At 48.6% G+C, this 14657-nt stretch overlaps 1 protein-coding gene across 2 annotated transcripts in view; it reads right to left on the reverse strand.

Annotated features, from left to right (window-relative positions):
- PLXNC1 (plexin C1) overlaps nucleotides 1-14649 on the reverse strand; it is a 149650-nt gene extending 135001 nt beyond the window's left edge. For both annotated transcript variants that reach the window (XM_040491228.1, XM_040491227.1), the window contains exon 1: nucleotides 13568-14649. In XM_040491228.1, coding sequence (XP_040347162.1) covers nucleotides 13568-14632 — 1065 coding nt within the window. In that variant the 5' untranslated portion in view covers nucleotides 14633-14649. The remainder of the gene's footprint in view (nucleotides 1-13567) is intronic.
- Nucleotides 14650-14657: the final 8 nt, after the last annotated feature.

A 14657-nucleotide genomic window follows, 5' to 3' on the forward strand; every position in this document is an offset into this window, starting at 1 on the left:
AAGAAATTTAGAGTTTAGAAAATGTGGGTTCAAGTTCAAGCTCTATCACTCATAAGTTGTGAGTTAGGCAGATGATGTAACCTGCCCGAGGCTTCTCTCCACCCACCATCACCTGTCTACCTATCTGCCATCCGCCAGCCCAACCATCATTTACGGAGCACTCGCTCTTGACCAAGCGCTTGATCTGCAAAATACAAATGGGAATAAACCCCTCTTATAAAACAAAACCAATGGAATGGGTTTTTGAAAGAAAATCCAGCACTTTACATTCCCTGTCACTGTTTTCGGAAGCACTTAGTGACTGAAATGAATGCTTTGAGGAGGGGTTCCATGGATATCTATAATTCACGGGTAAAATTCAGAGAATACATGGAATTGGACAAAAACAAATAAATTACAGTTGACCCGTGAACAACACAAGTGGTACGGCCACCAACCCCCTGTGCCAATGAAAATCCGTGTATAACTTTTGACTCCCTCAAGACTTAACTAATAACCTACTGCTGACCCAAAGCCTTAGTCAATTAACATGTTTTGTACGTTATATATACTATATACTGTATTAAGATCAAGTAAGTTAGGGGCGCCTGGGTGGCGCAGTCGGTTAAGCGTCCGACTTCAGCCAGGTCACGATCTCGTGGTCCGTGAGTTCGAGCCCCGCGTCGGGCTCTGGGCTGATGGCTCGGAGCCTGGAGCCTGTTTCCGATTCTGTGTCTCCCTCTCTCTCTCTCTGCCCCTCCCCCGTTCATGCTCTGTCTCTCTCTGTCCCAAAAATAAATAAATGTTGAAAAAAAAAATTAAAAAAAAAAAAAAAAGATCAAGTAAGTTAGATGACATTACTCACCACCACGGAAATAGAAGTCAAAGCCATGATGAGATACCATTTCACACGTGCCAGAGTGGCAAAAATTAACACAAGGAACAACAGGTGTTGGCGAGGATGCAGAGAAAGGGGAGCCCTCTTGCAGTGTTGGTGGGAATGCAAACTGGTGCTCTGGAGAACAGCATAGAGACTCCTCAAAAAACTAAAAATAGAACTACGTTATGATCCAGCAATTGCACGGTTAGGGAGGCACCCAAAGGACACAAAAATACATATTTGAAGGGATACATGCACCCCAATGTTTATGGCAGCACTATCAACCATAGCCAAACTATAGAGAGAGCCCAAATGTTTTGATGAATGATAATGGATGAATGGATGGATAAAGAAGATGTGCTGTGTGTGTGTGTGTGTGTGTATACACACACATATACACATATATGTGCATGTAATGGAATATTGCTCATCCATCAAAGAATAAAATCTTGCCATTTGAAACGACGTGGATGGAGCTAGAATTATGCTAAGCAAAATAAATCAATCAGAAGGACAAATACCATATGATTTCACTCATGTGGAATTTAAGAAACAAAACAGATGAACACATGGGAGGGTGGGGGGAAAGAAAAGAGAGGGAAACAAGCCACAAGAGACTCTTAATGATAGAGAACAAATTGAAGGTTGATGGAGGGGAAGTGGGGGGGGGATGGGCTGGATAGGTACTAAGAAGGGCACTTGTGATGAGCACTGGGTGTCGCATGATGAATCACTCAATTCTACTCTTGAAACCAATATTGCACTGTATGTTAACTAAAACTTAAATTAAAAAAAAAATAAAGTAAGCTAGAGAAAAGAAAACATTATTTAAAAAATCATAAGGAAAAACGTTTATGTTTATTTACCAAAAAAAAAAAATCCAAGTAGACCTGCGTAGTTCAATCCTGTGTTGTTCAAGGGTCAACTGTATTTTAGCTAACTCCAACTGAAATGTAGCATTTCCTTTAATTATGAATGCAGGACACAGTATTTTTTTTTTTCAATATATGAAGTTTATTGTCAAATTGGTTTCCATACAACACCCAGTGCTCATCCCAAAAGGTGTCCTCAATACCCATCACTCACCCTCCCCTCCCTCCCACCCCCCATCAACCCTCAGTTTGTTCTCAGTTTTTAAGGGTCTCTTATGCTTTGGCTCTCTTCCACTCTAACCTTTTTTTTTTCCTTCCCCTCCCCCATGGGTTTCTGTTAAGTTTCTCAGGATCCACACAAGAGTGAAACCATATGGTATCTGTCTTTCTCTGTATGGCTTATTTCACTTAGCATAATACCCTCCAGTTCCATCCATGTTGCTACAAAGGGCCATATTTCATTCTTTCTCATTGCCACGTAGTACTCCATTGTGTATATAAACCACAATTTTTTTATCCATTCATCAGTTGATGGACATTTAGGCTCTTTCCATAATTTGGCTATTGTTGAGAGTGCTGCTATAAACATTGGGGTACAAGCGCCCCTATGCATCTGTACTCTTGTATCCCGTGGGTAAATTCCTAACAGTGCTATTGCTGGGTCATAGGGTAGGTCTATTTTTAATTTTTTGAGGAACCTCCACACTGTTTTCCAGAGTGGCTGCACCAATTTGCATTCCCACCAACAGTGCAAGAGGGTTCCCGTTTCTCCACATCCTCTCCAGCATCTATTTGCTCCTGATTTGTTCATTTTGGCCACTCTGACTGGCGTGAGGTGATATCTGAGTGTGGCTTTGATTTGTATTTCCCTGATGAGGAGCGACGTTGAGCATCTTTTCATGTGCCTAGGACACAGTAGTATTAATTGAACCTGCGACTTCGTCACCAAAAGAAATCAGATATATCCATATCATTTTACAGTTATTCAGCGATCTCAAAATATCATTTATGCTCATCTCTACTTTGAAATTATGGTAGTTACTGACGCTAGATCTTGCTATTTAGTGTGTTGAGATATATTACTATACCTCAAATTGAAAAACACCATTTGAGATATCTTTGTATCAATAAAATCGGTTCATGTTGTAATTCTCTGTTTTATGCATCTAAAGCCATTGTTCTGAGAAGAATCTACATGCTTCACAGAAGTCCACAGCACATGGGCTCCATGGGAGGGAGGAGCCCTTGGGGTAGAGGACACGGAGATATTGCTATACACAGGAGGTCTCGAGGACACCTACAACTGCTGACTGCTCGGGGCCACGTACCCTTCCTGGTGCCTCAGAGAAGAAGGGTCAGCACTTGGAATACGACTCTTAAGACTGGTCACTGATGAAAAAGGAGCCTCAGGAAGATGTCAATGAGCAATGATTAGGAACAGCTGGTGTGTTCGAGAATCTGCTTCTCTAGCGGACTCTTCCAAGACCAGGTTGACGGGGGGAACAACAAGGGAAATGCCCTTCCCTCTGGGCCACCTGGCTTCCTATCAACATAGCTCCAGTGTCACCCCCTCCCGGAAATTCTTAGCTCACTGTGCTATAATCATCATCTTCTCCACCAAATGGAGAACACTTGGTCAGTTTGATGAACATTTATGGAGGGCCCACTGGGTGTGAGACGGTCTTATGATGCTTGGGAGACAGACCCAGTCACACCCCTCAAGGCACACACAGTCCAAATAGCACTGCGTTGAGCCCCAAACAGAGCCTCGCACATCCCCAATCCCTAATTTCACTGCCAACTGCCTGCTTGGTGGCTCCTCCTGGGTGTCCCATAGGCATCTCAAAACCAACACAGAATTGTCTTCTAACTGGTCACCGAAACCTCTCTGTTCCTACCTCTTAGAAAGCTGTTTCCTTTTATGTGTCCTCTCCACCGTCACTGCCACCAGCTGGGTTCAGGTTGTCCACACTCCTCAGTTGGTAATCCACAGAATCCCACGGGATTCTCTCCATATTCACCATCAGCCCTCCAGACCAAGGCGACATCATCTCCTGCCCAGACGACTTCAGGAGCCTACTGCAGGTCTCCCTGCTTCCACCAGTGCCAACCTCCCATCCATGCCCCACAGAATGGCCATTCTCTAGGGGTTCAAACCTAATCACTTCACTGTCCTGCCCAGGCCCCTCCATGCTTTGAGGAGAAAATATCCTCTCCGGGTGCCTGGGTCGCTCAGTCCGTTAAGCGTCAGACTCTTGGTTTCAGCTCATGATCTCACAGTTTGTGAGTTCCAGCCCCATGTGGGGCTCTATGCTGACAGTGCAGAGATTCTGTCTCTCTGTCTCTCTCTCTCTCTGCCCCTTGCTCTCACTTGCTTTCTCTCAAAAATATAGACTAAAAAAAAAAAAAAAAAAGAATACAATATCCTCTCCTTCCCGTAGCCTGTGAGGCCTACAGGATCCCGCAGCTGCCGTCTTCTCCGGCCTCCTCCCCTCTCCTCTTCCCTTACCACCTCCCCAGGACTCAACCACGCTACCCTCGTTCTTCAAGCCGACCAAGCCATTCCCCTCTGGGCTCTCCAGGGTGCTAGGAGTGTTTGCAGCCCAGTTCTCCACAGGGGCATCTACAACCGTCCCTTCTCATCTTCCTGGTGTCCCCTCAGCCTCCTTAAAGAGAACCTTCCCCAACACCTGCTTAGCTCATATGCAGTCCTAATCTCTGCCTGTGCCTCGGTTTCCTCGTCTGTAAAATGGAAGTAATAATATTACCCACCTCATCAATTGTGGTGAGGATTCAAGGAGTTAATATTCTATTAATATTATAAAATGCTTAGAACACCACTGGGTACACAGTAGGTGCTCTATAGGTGCTATCATTTTAATATAAAAAGAACTTCTTTACTTGCTACATGTTGTCTATTCTACTTACCAGTGTCAAATATTTTCACACAGTGCTAGGCATACAATAGAGACTCAAGAAATCATTCGTTTGAACCAGTGAGTGTCCTTCTCATCAGCTGTTTTGCCTGTCCATTCTTCTGCATGCTCAATGTGGAACACCATCAGATCATGTCTGCATGTTGTCCGCTCCTGTCCTCCACTAGCCGCAGCCATGGTTTTCACACCCTGTTCAGCAGAATCCTACAAGTTCCTTTGAGATGCCTCAGGGACAGGCATGGGGGTGGGGTACGCAGGCTGCAGGGAACCTCCCGACCCCTGCCGCATGCTGTGTCCCAGCACCTGGCCATCGGTCTCACCCAGAACAGCAGGTCAATGATGAGATGGCAACCTTTTTCTCGTATAAAGCTCCTGGGGAAGATTTATGGTAAAGACCAGGTTTGGAAAGTCTGAAAACGACCAACCATCAGGATAAAATCCAGCCGTCTTGGCCTGTCTCATTAAGCCTGTGGCCATCTGGCCCTGCACACTTGTTTCTGGACACTCCCCAGCCAGGGTGAGCTACCTGCGGCTCACAAGCTTATTCAACGTCCTGCTTGTGCCCAAGCTGTTCCCTCTCGCTGGAACGCCCTTCCCTGCCTCCTCCACTTGGCTTCAAGACACAACTCCGGCATCACCTCTCTGAAGCCCGAGTTTGACGCTCCCTCCAGGGGCTCCCACAGCTTCTTTTTGCCACCTCTCTCACCACATCTCCTGGCATTGGGAAGGCTTGTTTCACACTCACCCTCTGCATAATGGCGGGATGGGCAACTACCACCTGGGGACCAAATCTGGCCACTGCCCATTTTCATTTGTTTGTTTGTTTTAATGGCCCAGGGGCTAAGAATGGTTTTTTCCCATTTCTAAATGGCTGAGGTGGGTGGGGAATGAAAAGGAGACGATTTCATAAGCGAATATTATATGAAATTCAGATTTCAGTGTGCATCATTTTACTGGAACACTGTCCCATTTGTTTCTATGTATAGTCTATGGTTGTTTTCACACGATAGCAGCAGAGTTGAGCAAATGCATCAGAGACTGTGTGGCATGTGCAGCCTAAGGTATTGACGATTTGACCTCTGCAGGAGAGGTGTGCTGCCCTCTGCATGACAGCATTGGCCAGGGTAGTGAGGCTGGGATTCCTGGGGTCAAATCCCCATAACTCCTCCAAGGAGAACGGTATCTGTAACGATTAGGTGGACAAACCAGTATGAAACTCAACCACAGATTGTGGGGAAGAAAAGGTCGCAATTCTACTGAGTTCTGTGACAGTATGAAAATTAGCACTTCCATCAAAATAGAAAATTAAAACTAAAAAAACTATGAGCACATTTCACAAGAAGCGAAGCAAAAAACTGAATACTACCACGTTCCCGCTCCCACAAACAGGTCAGACCCGTAACGCCTCCAAATTGCCCGCCCCCACCCCCCCCCCCCACAGACTGTGGGATTTCTCGGAGCAGACCTCAGTCTTTATCAGCTATGTGCCACACCACATGTTCAGGGAAGACAGAGAACATCAAGAAGCTTAAAGGGAGACAGAGACGGTGCCACGCTGCTGTCGTCAACATGGAGGTCATGATGTGGCCCTTTCACCATTCCTTTCTCAGGGAATCTGCCCACTGGGCCTTCTGGGGGCCATGCTGATCCCCTTTTTCTGACCGGACCCAGGGGCAGTATATCCCCCGAGGGCAAGAAATTCCTACTCTGAATGAGGGCTCTGATCGGACGTGAAAAGTTGAGTTGGACCCCAACGCTATCTCTTTCTTGGTCATTTGAATAAGTAATACAGAAAGGCGTTGCCACTGAGTAGCCAATACAGAGGGTTAAATACCATCAAGAGGCGGAGTGGGTATTAAAGCAGTCTGTAGCATTCGGGTGGAGGGTGCGAGGGGCAGATGTTTGAGGAAAACGAGGCCATCTGGCAGCAGGACAGAGGGAAGTGGCCGTGCTAAGTCATGCTGACAGTGAAACCTCAGAATGAGCCTCTATCACCTCCTGCCGCTGAGCTTCTGCCAGGTGCCTTGGGTCCAGAACCTCCTTCCAATTCCAAGGAAAGCCCATCCTATTTGCTATTAATCATGATGATGGTGATGACAGTAAATGCATACGTAGCATTTACTATGGGTCAGGTAGTGTTAATCCAAGACATATCAACTCCTTAATCCAGGCAATAACCCTATGAAGCAAATACGATGCCTCCATATAGACAAAGAAACCGAGACACAGAAAGGTTACATAATTTGCTTAAGGTCCCAAACTCATACGCAGCAGCCTTGGTCCCAACTGACCTGGCTCCACAGCCGGTGCATGTAACCACTTCGCAGTACTGCTCCTATTCCTAGATTTCCACATAATTCCACATAGTTCTTTCCACTAAGACCCCCATCCCCTTATTTGAGCTGAAGCGGATGTTTCTTTCATGCAACCGACTCTGCCTAACATAGAAATTCCTACCAGGATTGAAGCTATAAAGAGTAGATCCTCAGAGAATTTCAATATGGACGTTTCGACAGTGGAACTGGTTCTGATGTACAGCAGAGTGGAAGATTCTAGAAATCCCCACCACATTCTGGAATGAAATGCAAACAAACTGCTATATACAAGAGTGATGGAGCTAATTAAACTGTGACCTTTAGGTTCTTGAGACTCAGACTACAAGCCCCCAAATGGAAAGGTTTTAGAAGGTTTTCTAGGCATTTGCTTTGAGCAATTAGAAGAGTAGGAGGTGTATAACAGACACATGAAAAGATGCTCAACATCACTCACGACCAGGGAAACGCAAATCAAAACCACAGCGATATATCCCCTCACAGCTGTCAGAATGGCTAAAATCAAAAACACAACAAACAACAGGTGTTGGCGAGGATGTGGAGAAAGAGGAAACTTGGTACACTGTTGGTGGGAATGCGAATGGATGCAGCCACTGTGGAAAACAGTAGGAAGGTTTCCCAAAAAGTCAAAAATAGAATTGCCATATGATCCAGCAATTCTACTGGAATACTGGGTATTTACCCTAAGGAAATGAAAATACTAATTTGAGAAGGTATATGCATTCCTGTGTTTACTGCAGCATTATTTACACTGTCCAAGATATGGAAGCAAGCCCTGGGGCCATTGATAGAAGAATGGATACAGACGATGTGGTACATATACAATGGAACATTACTCAGCTATTAAAAAAAGGATGAGACCTGGTAGTGGCCAGAAGGGAGGTAGGTTGGGGGATGGGTGAAATAGATAAAAGGGATTAAGAGGTACAGACTTCTAGTTACAAAATAAGTCATGGAGATGAAAAAGCACAGCATAGGCCACGTAGTCAATAATACTATAACAACATTGCATGGCAACAGAGGGTGATTACGTTTATTGTGGTATTCACTAACGTGTGGAATTGTCAAATCAATGTTGGACACCTGAAAATAATATAATGCTACGTTACTCATCCCTCAATAAGAAAAGCATAAGGAATATAAGGGTAGTGGAATGAGCTGGTCACTTTATACGGCCCTAAGTAAAACTGCAACAGAAAAAATAGGACAAGTTCTTACTCCAGGTGCCTCCGCCAGAAGACAAGGAAAATTGTGTCACCTTACCACAGTGGTTCTGAAACCTGAGTGTGAATTAGCATCGCCTGGAGGGCTTGTTAAAACAGATTGCCAATCCTGTCCCCAGTTTCTGATTTAGTAAGTCTGATGTGGGGCCCAAGAATGTGCATTTCTAGCAAATTCCCAAGTGATGCTGATGCTACTGGTTCGGACACTATACTTTGAGAACCATTGCTCTGTAAACACAAAGCCCCTTCCTCCTGTCACTGAAAGGCATGATCACAGATGTTATTACGTTTTACCATAGAAGTGCCAACCATGCTGGGTTTCTATGGTCAAAGTTGCAGACTGATAAGAGCAGAGGAAGGGCTATTCCAATAAATGGGGTTTTCTGGGAAGAGCTGGAGGGGTGAAGGATCTCTGATAGCTTAGGACTAGGAAAGAGAGGGGCCCTGATGCACACATTAAGAAAAAGCCAATGGCTGGAGTGCCTGGGTGACTTAGTCGGGTAAGCGTCCAACTTCAGCTCAGGTCATGATCTCATGGTTCGTGGGTTTGAGCCCCCCGTCTGGCTCTGTGCTGACAGCTCAGCGCCTGGAGCCTGCTTCGGATTCTGGGTCTCCCTCTCTCGTGCTCGCTCACTCTCTTTCTCTCTCAAAAATGAACATTAAAAAATTTAAAAAAGAAAAGACAAAGCCAATAGTTAAGGGAGTATGAAGTGGCCAGACTGAAGAAAATGTTGCTGCTAAGCACAGAAAACATTTCCAACATGATGCTCCGAGACCCTGCATTTATTAATTCCACAAATATTTCTCAAGCCCCAATGACATGTCAGGTACTATATGCCAGGTACTCCGGATTCAACAGAGAACAAACGGTTACACGTTCCTGACCTTCTGGGGCTTACATTTTAACCGTGGCTGCTAATAAAGACCAGAGTGCCTGTAACCCAGACTTAACAGGCTGAGATCTCGGGATTCAGGACATGAGCTACGTGGTGTCCGGGAGCAGCCCCCGGAGGCCTTGTTGGTTTCTCGGACGTCGTTTGTGAGTCTGAATATAAAGAATGACAGCTAAGGAGCTAATACCCCCCCGGGGTCTGAACTTTTGGTCATTCAGTCTGAAAATCCAGAAACTCAGTTCACAGTCAAGGGTCCTCTGTCCTCTCGTGTCTTATGTCCACAAACAGCTGATCTTATCAGAGCAGTTGCAAGGGCCTGGCTTGCTCCGTGCGTGTTAGGATTGACTACACGACCCAACATCCGCGGTGCTGGACTACCCATGGCAGTGATTTACAAGCTCAGGTCCACAAGCCAGACCACCCAGGTCCTAAATCTTCAGCCATTTAGCAGCTGTGGAACTGAACCAAAACTCTCCAGGCTTCAATTTTCTCACCTATAAAATCATAATAATAACTACAGCTCTTGCCCCATTGGGAGACTGTGAAAATCAACTGAAAACAAGGCATGTAAAGCGCTTAGCACAAAGCCTGGCCATCGTAACTACCCAGGAGATAGTAGCTATGATTGCTTCCCATCCCTCCCCCAACTGGGTGTTGGGTTTATTTAAATCTACCCCTGCATTTCAGATGCGTGTACAGGGGTAAAATTCACCATCTCGTCTACAAATTGCAACATGGCTAGACAGGATCGTCACAGAAACTACAGGGAGGAATAAACATCACAGGAAGACTGTGGATTTTGAGGTCAAGAGGCAACACACAAGGTTGCATTGCTGAGTGGTCGTGGGACATCTCTTCTGCACGTGATGGCTAGAAGTATCTCGTGTTACCATCTGCTGGAGAGCATGCGAGTGTTTTGTGGTTGTCTGTGTGACAGCTAAATTATATCAGGCTTTGGAATTACGTATGGAAGAAGGGGTGTGTCTCCCCACAAGGGGTAGAATGAACTACAAAAGTCAGTCCTATTAGCCGACAGTATGAAAAACAAAACAAAAACCACACTACCCTCGGTGTCCATACGAGGAGTGGCCGACCATGTTTAGACCACAAGCAACTCCAGGACCCAAATATGGCAGCCAAGTACCTGTGGAACAAGCAGACTTGAAAACTTGGGTACACTTTTCTAGGAGTACATTGGTGTGCCAGGGACAGCAGGAGTTCAGAGGGGGAGGAAGTTAATTAATTTGTACAGAATTTAAAGCATTTACTATGTTTTTAAATATGTTAACCCAAGCACACAGAGAGGTTATGGAACAGAATGAAAAAAAAAAAATCACATAAAGTTTTAAAACACTTCAAAGGGCAGCCTCCAGCCTCAACCCCCCCATGGTAGGGGAGGCTGGTTGCTTCCTTTGTAATTAGGACTTTCAAGGGAAAGTTTGAAAAGCACTCGAGTGGTGGAAAGAATACAGAAGTAGACATTTCAAGACTCGAGTTTAAGCTGGGAGGCTCAGACGCTTGTTTTGTTACCTTGAGCAAGTGACCCAACTGATCTTGGGCTTCCTCATCAGGTAAATGGGAATGTTCCTCACTCACTGCACAAGCACCTCGTAAATTCATCCTTAGCAGGAGAAGCAACTGACTTAAGAGGAGAAAACACAACCCAGTCGCTCCTGTCACTCTGCTCCCCGTGGTTGATTGAAGATGGAAAATAAGAGAGAGCCATCTAGTAGGAGAGGAGAAGGCAGCAAATCCAGCCACTCGGGCCTCACTGCCTGTGGATTACTGTTAAAATTACTGTGTCTGCTCTGCAGAATTGCTGTTGGAATCTATTGAGGCTCCCTCTAGAGTGTTTCAAGTCAGTCTCTTGTTTTAGGCACCTATAATTCAGCATGCCTTTTCCAAAATACATTCAAAACCTGAAAATGAAATGCACAGCCAAGGCAAGCAAATAACATCATTGTTCTGAGTGACAACCAGGGGCACTCTGATCCTATGACCCCATTAAATGGGGCTGCAACCTGCCATTGTCCTTTCAGTGGCAAAATCAGGAGCGTCCAGCACAGAGCATTGCTTACACTGGCAGGCGTCAAACAAATATTTGTTGAACTGAGTATCTTATCTGCCTATTTGATAGGTTAGAAAAATTGTCAGCTTTTTCATCAAAACTACCTTCCTTCCCCCCCCCATTCAAACCCCTCTTGAAATTCACTTCCATTAAGGCTTTTGTAATGCATACTAGCAGCAAGGAATTTACTGAAATGAAAAAATAAATGCAAAACTCCAAGCTCCCACCTGTGCAGCCATGACATGCTATTGTTTGAAGCAGAGTATATTATTTAACTTGGATGACAAGCTCAGGAGGTAGGGACCCTGTCTTTCAGAACACCCTGCTCTGAGCACACTGGGAGTTCTTGATAAGCAGCAGCAAGAAATGCTGCGGAGGGACCTCTTTTAATTATTTATTTTTCCAACCCCAGATCTTTGGCTGCAGGTTTTTACCCCTGGCTTGATTTCCAAGGGAACCTCTCTCCCGGAAGCTCCCACGAAGATGGGTAAACAGCGCTCTGACCCACCCCCTTCCCTCCTCATCCCAGAGCAAATAGGAAGACCTGACCACCCCAAAACGTGGCTTGTGAGCGAGTGCACTCAGGATGTCTGCTGGGTTTGGAAGGGAACTAAGTCCTCCAGGACCCAACGGGTAGAGAGGGGCAGTCAAGAGAAATGTTTTGGCTCCACACAACTACACAGCTGTCAGATGGCAAAGCTCGGACTTCCACTGTTATTACCTGCTGTGGGCCTCTGAGCTGTCTTGTCATTAACCCCAGAGACCAAGCATGCCTGAAGCTTGGCACTAAGTAACGTCTGGGGGGCGGAGGGGCGGGTATGTTCAAGTCTTTCAACAGAGGAGTAGAAGGAAATGGTTTCTGCCAAACTGGAGCTCTCAGATTATAAAGCTCTCATGAAAATAGATGTTGAATATATGTGTATGGCAAGATGAAGGCATTCAGGGAGCATCATTTGTTATCTATGCTTAAAAAAATTATACCAGTAACTAAAGAAAGGCATTATGTGTGTGTCCCAGCACACAACCGACAGGCAAGGAGGGAGAAAAGCAAATGACCATCTAAGGAGCCTTGCAAAAGACCTCAGTTTTTTTTTTCTCCCTGAATAATAGGACTTAATATTTGGTGAGATGTGCTTTTCAGAGACAGGGGTTGGGGGGGGTGGTGGGGGTGAGAGCGTCTTTCCCTACATATAGTAACATACCTTAGAGCCAGGGCTCTCCTGTGTTCTTATGCAACAATGTATCAATACAACCCATTTTCCAAGTGGAGACTTCTCCCCTTCCTCTCTGACGCATTTTATACCAAAACAATGGCAACACCTGTAGCCGTTAATTTCTGCTCTTTGATTTCTGTCCAGTTATAAAGGAGGCTCTCAGCAGGCTCCCCTCTCAGGAGCCATATGTGGAGTCGATGTGCCAGCAGCCTTGGAAGGAAACCAGCCTCTGAGAAGTGCACAATGGCTCCATAATCCCCATCAACTGGACCCTCTTGAACCGCGGCTTTATTTTCCAGTCAAAGAGCTGCCAATCTCCAGAGTCAAGCTGGGGCTGCCCTGAGAACCCAGGGGAAACCTGTGCTCTTACTGGTTGGACACAGCACAAGGGTGGTGCTTCTGCGCCCCACAGTCTCCACCAGCAACGTGGAGCCCAGAAGCTGCCTGTAGCACCCCAACATCTTTCCTTGCTTCCCTCCCGGCTGAAGCTTCCATCCACAGAGCCACCTCAACCTCCCCTGCCTCTCCCCCCAGAGACCACAGTGCCCCCACGGCAGAGCCACAGCCTCCCGCCCGCCCTCGCACTAGGTCAGGCTGACGGTTCCGTTCCACCCAGCGTGGGCCGCTTTTCCAGGCCAGCACTGACCCAGGTTGAACAGGCTACCAACTCTTCAGACCACATCACATGTGTTGCGGGGAGGGGGGTGCGCAACGGCTGGGGTGTGGCAGCATGCCTTTTGGGCTCCCCGACTTCTCTGCCCAGGGCGCTGTGTTTGGCAACCGAGTTGAGAAGGGTCAAGCCACACGCCTGCTAACACCCGTACACCTGGGGAGGCGATTAGGGAAGGGAGCGTAGGCTGCCTGCGGCGGCTCAGCCCCAAACAAGCGTCTTTTAGACAGAGAAGGATGACACTGGGATACAGTCACTAGAGTTTTAAGCCAAACTCCTACCCTCTCCACCTCGCCGTTTACGCTCCCTCTGGGGACCTCTGGCTGTGCTCTAGAGCAGCCGAAGGTCTCCGAGACCCCGTGGAAACGGCTCGCTGGCCGCCAGCCGGCCGTGTGAATCCCAGACCTGGTAAATGGCAACCTGGTCTCCCTCCCGCTCGCCCTTGGCGGCGGCTCCCCACCGGGAGCACTCCCCTCGGCGTCCCGGCGGCAGGACTTACGCAGTTTTGCTCGGCCGTCTGGAAGTCCCAGGAGCAGCTCTTGGCGCGCTCCTGGATCTCACTCATCCTGAAGAGGCAGAGTGCCGTGGTGGCGGGGGAGCGCTTCTCCTGGCCCTCGCCGGTGGCCGCGCTGAACACACCCGCCCAGACGCCCAGGGCCTCCACCAGGCTGGAGGAGAGGAGCAGGCGCCGGCCGTCGGGGTGGCCGTGGCCGCAGTCGAGGGCCGCCTGGCCCTGGAACTGCAGCACCTTGGCGCTCTGCGCGATGCGCACCATGCTGGGCCAGCCGGTGGCGGCGCCGCTCGTATAGTTGTAGGGATAGTAGGGGAAGTAGACGCTGCCGTTCCAGAGAAAGGCGTCCACGAAGTGCAGGCTGCCCGCGCCCCCGCGCAGCTTGAGGCGGCCCAGCTCCTCCGTGGCCAGGCTGCGTCCCTCCGTGTCCTTGAGGGCGATGGCGGTGTCGCGGTCGGACGCCGCCGGATTGCAGCGGCTCGCGGTCTCGGGCTCCGGCAGCACGTAGGTGGCGGCCACTGCCAGGTACCAGCGGTTCTGGTCCCCCGCGCGGTACACAACGCCGGCCGTCGAGCCCTGCGGGTGACAGGACACCACCTCGGTGCCGTTGCGCAGGGAGCTGTGGCTCAGGTTGCCCAGGAGCCGCACCTCGCAGGCGCCTCGGTCGAAGGTCCAGCCGGTGAGCAGCAGCCCCTGGAGGTCGGCCGCCCCCTCGCTGTAGGGCAGCAGCAGCTTGCTGAAGCTACTCCCCGGCCGGGGCCGCGCGGGGGGCGCCAGCGAGACGGGCTCCGTGCAGTTGCCCGCCTGGTCCCGGTACAGGCGCGAGAGCCTGTGCTCCAGGCTGTAGTCCAGCTGGTCCAGGCAGCTGCCGCTCGCCACGAACACGCCGTCCGCCCGGCTCGCCGCGATGGCTCCGATGGCTTGCTCCGACCGCCACACGGGCTCGTCCGCGCCCCGGCTCGGCGCCGCCAGCGCCAGCAGATAGGCGAGCAGGGGCAGCGGCGCGGCGGGGCGCGGGGGGCGCGGCGGTGCCTTCCTCCGGGAGACCTCCATGGGGCTGGGGGGGCCGCCCCCGGGC

Source organism: Herpailurus yagouaroundi, unplaced genomic scaffold, assembly GCF_014898765.1.
Source record: "Herpailurus yagouaroundi ecotype Mexico unplaced genomic scaffold, PumYag 182, whole genome shotgun sequence".
NCBI classification, from domain to species: Eukaryota; Metazoa; Chordata; class Mammalia; order Carnivora; family Felidae; genus Herpailurus; species Herpailurus yagouaroundi.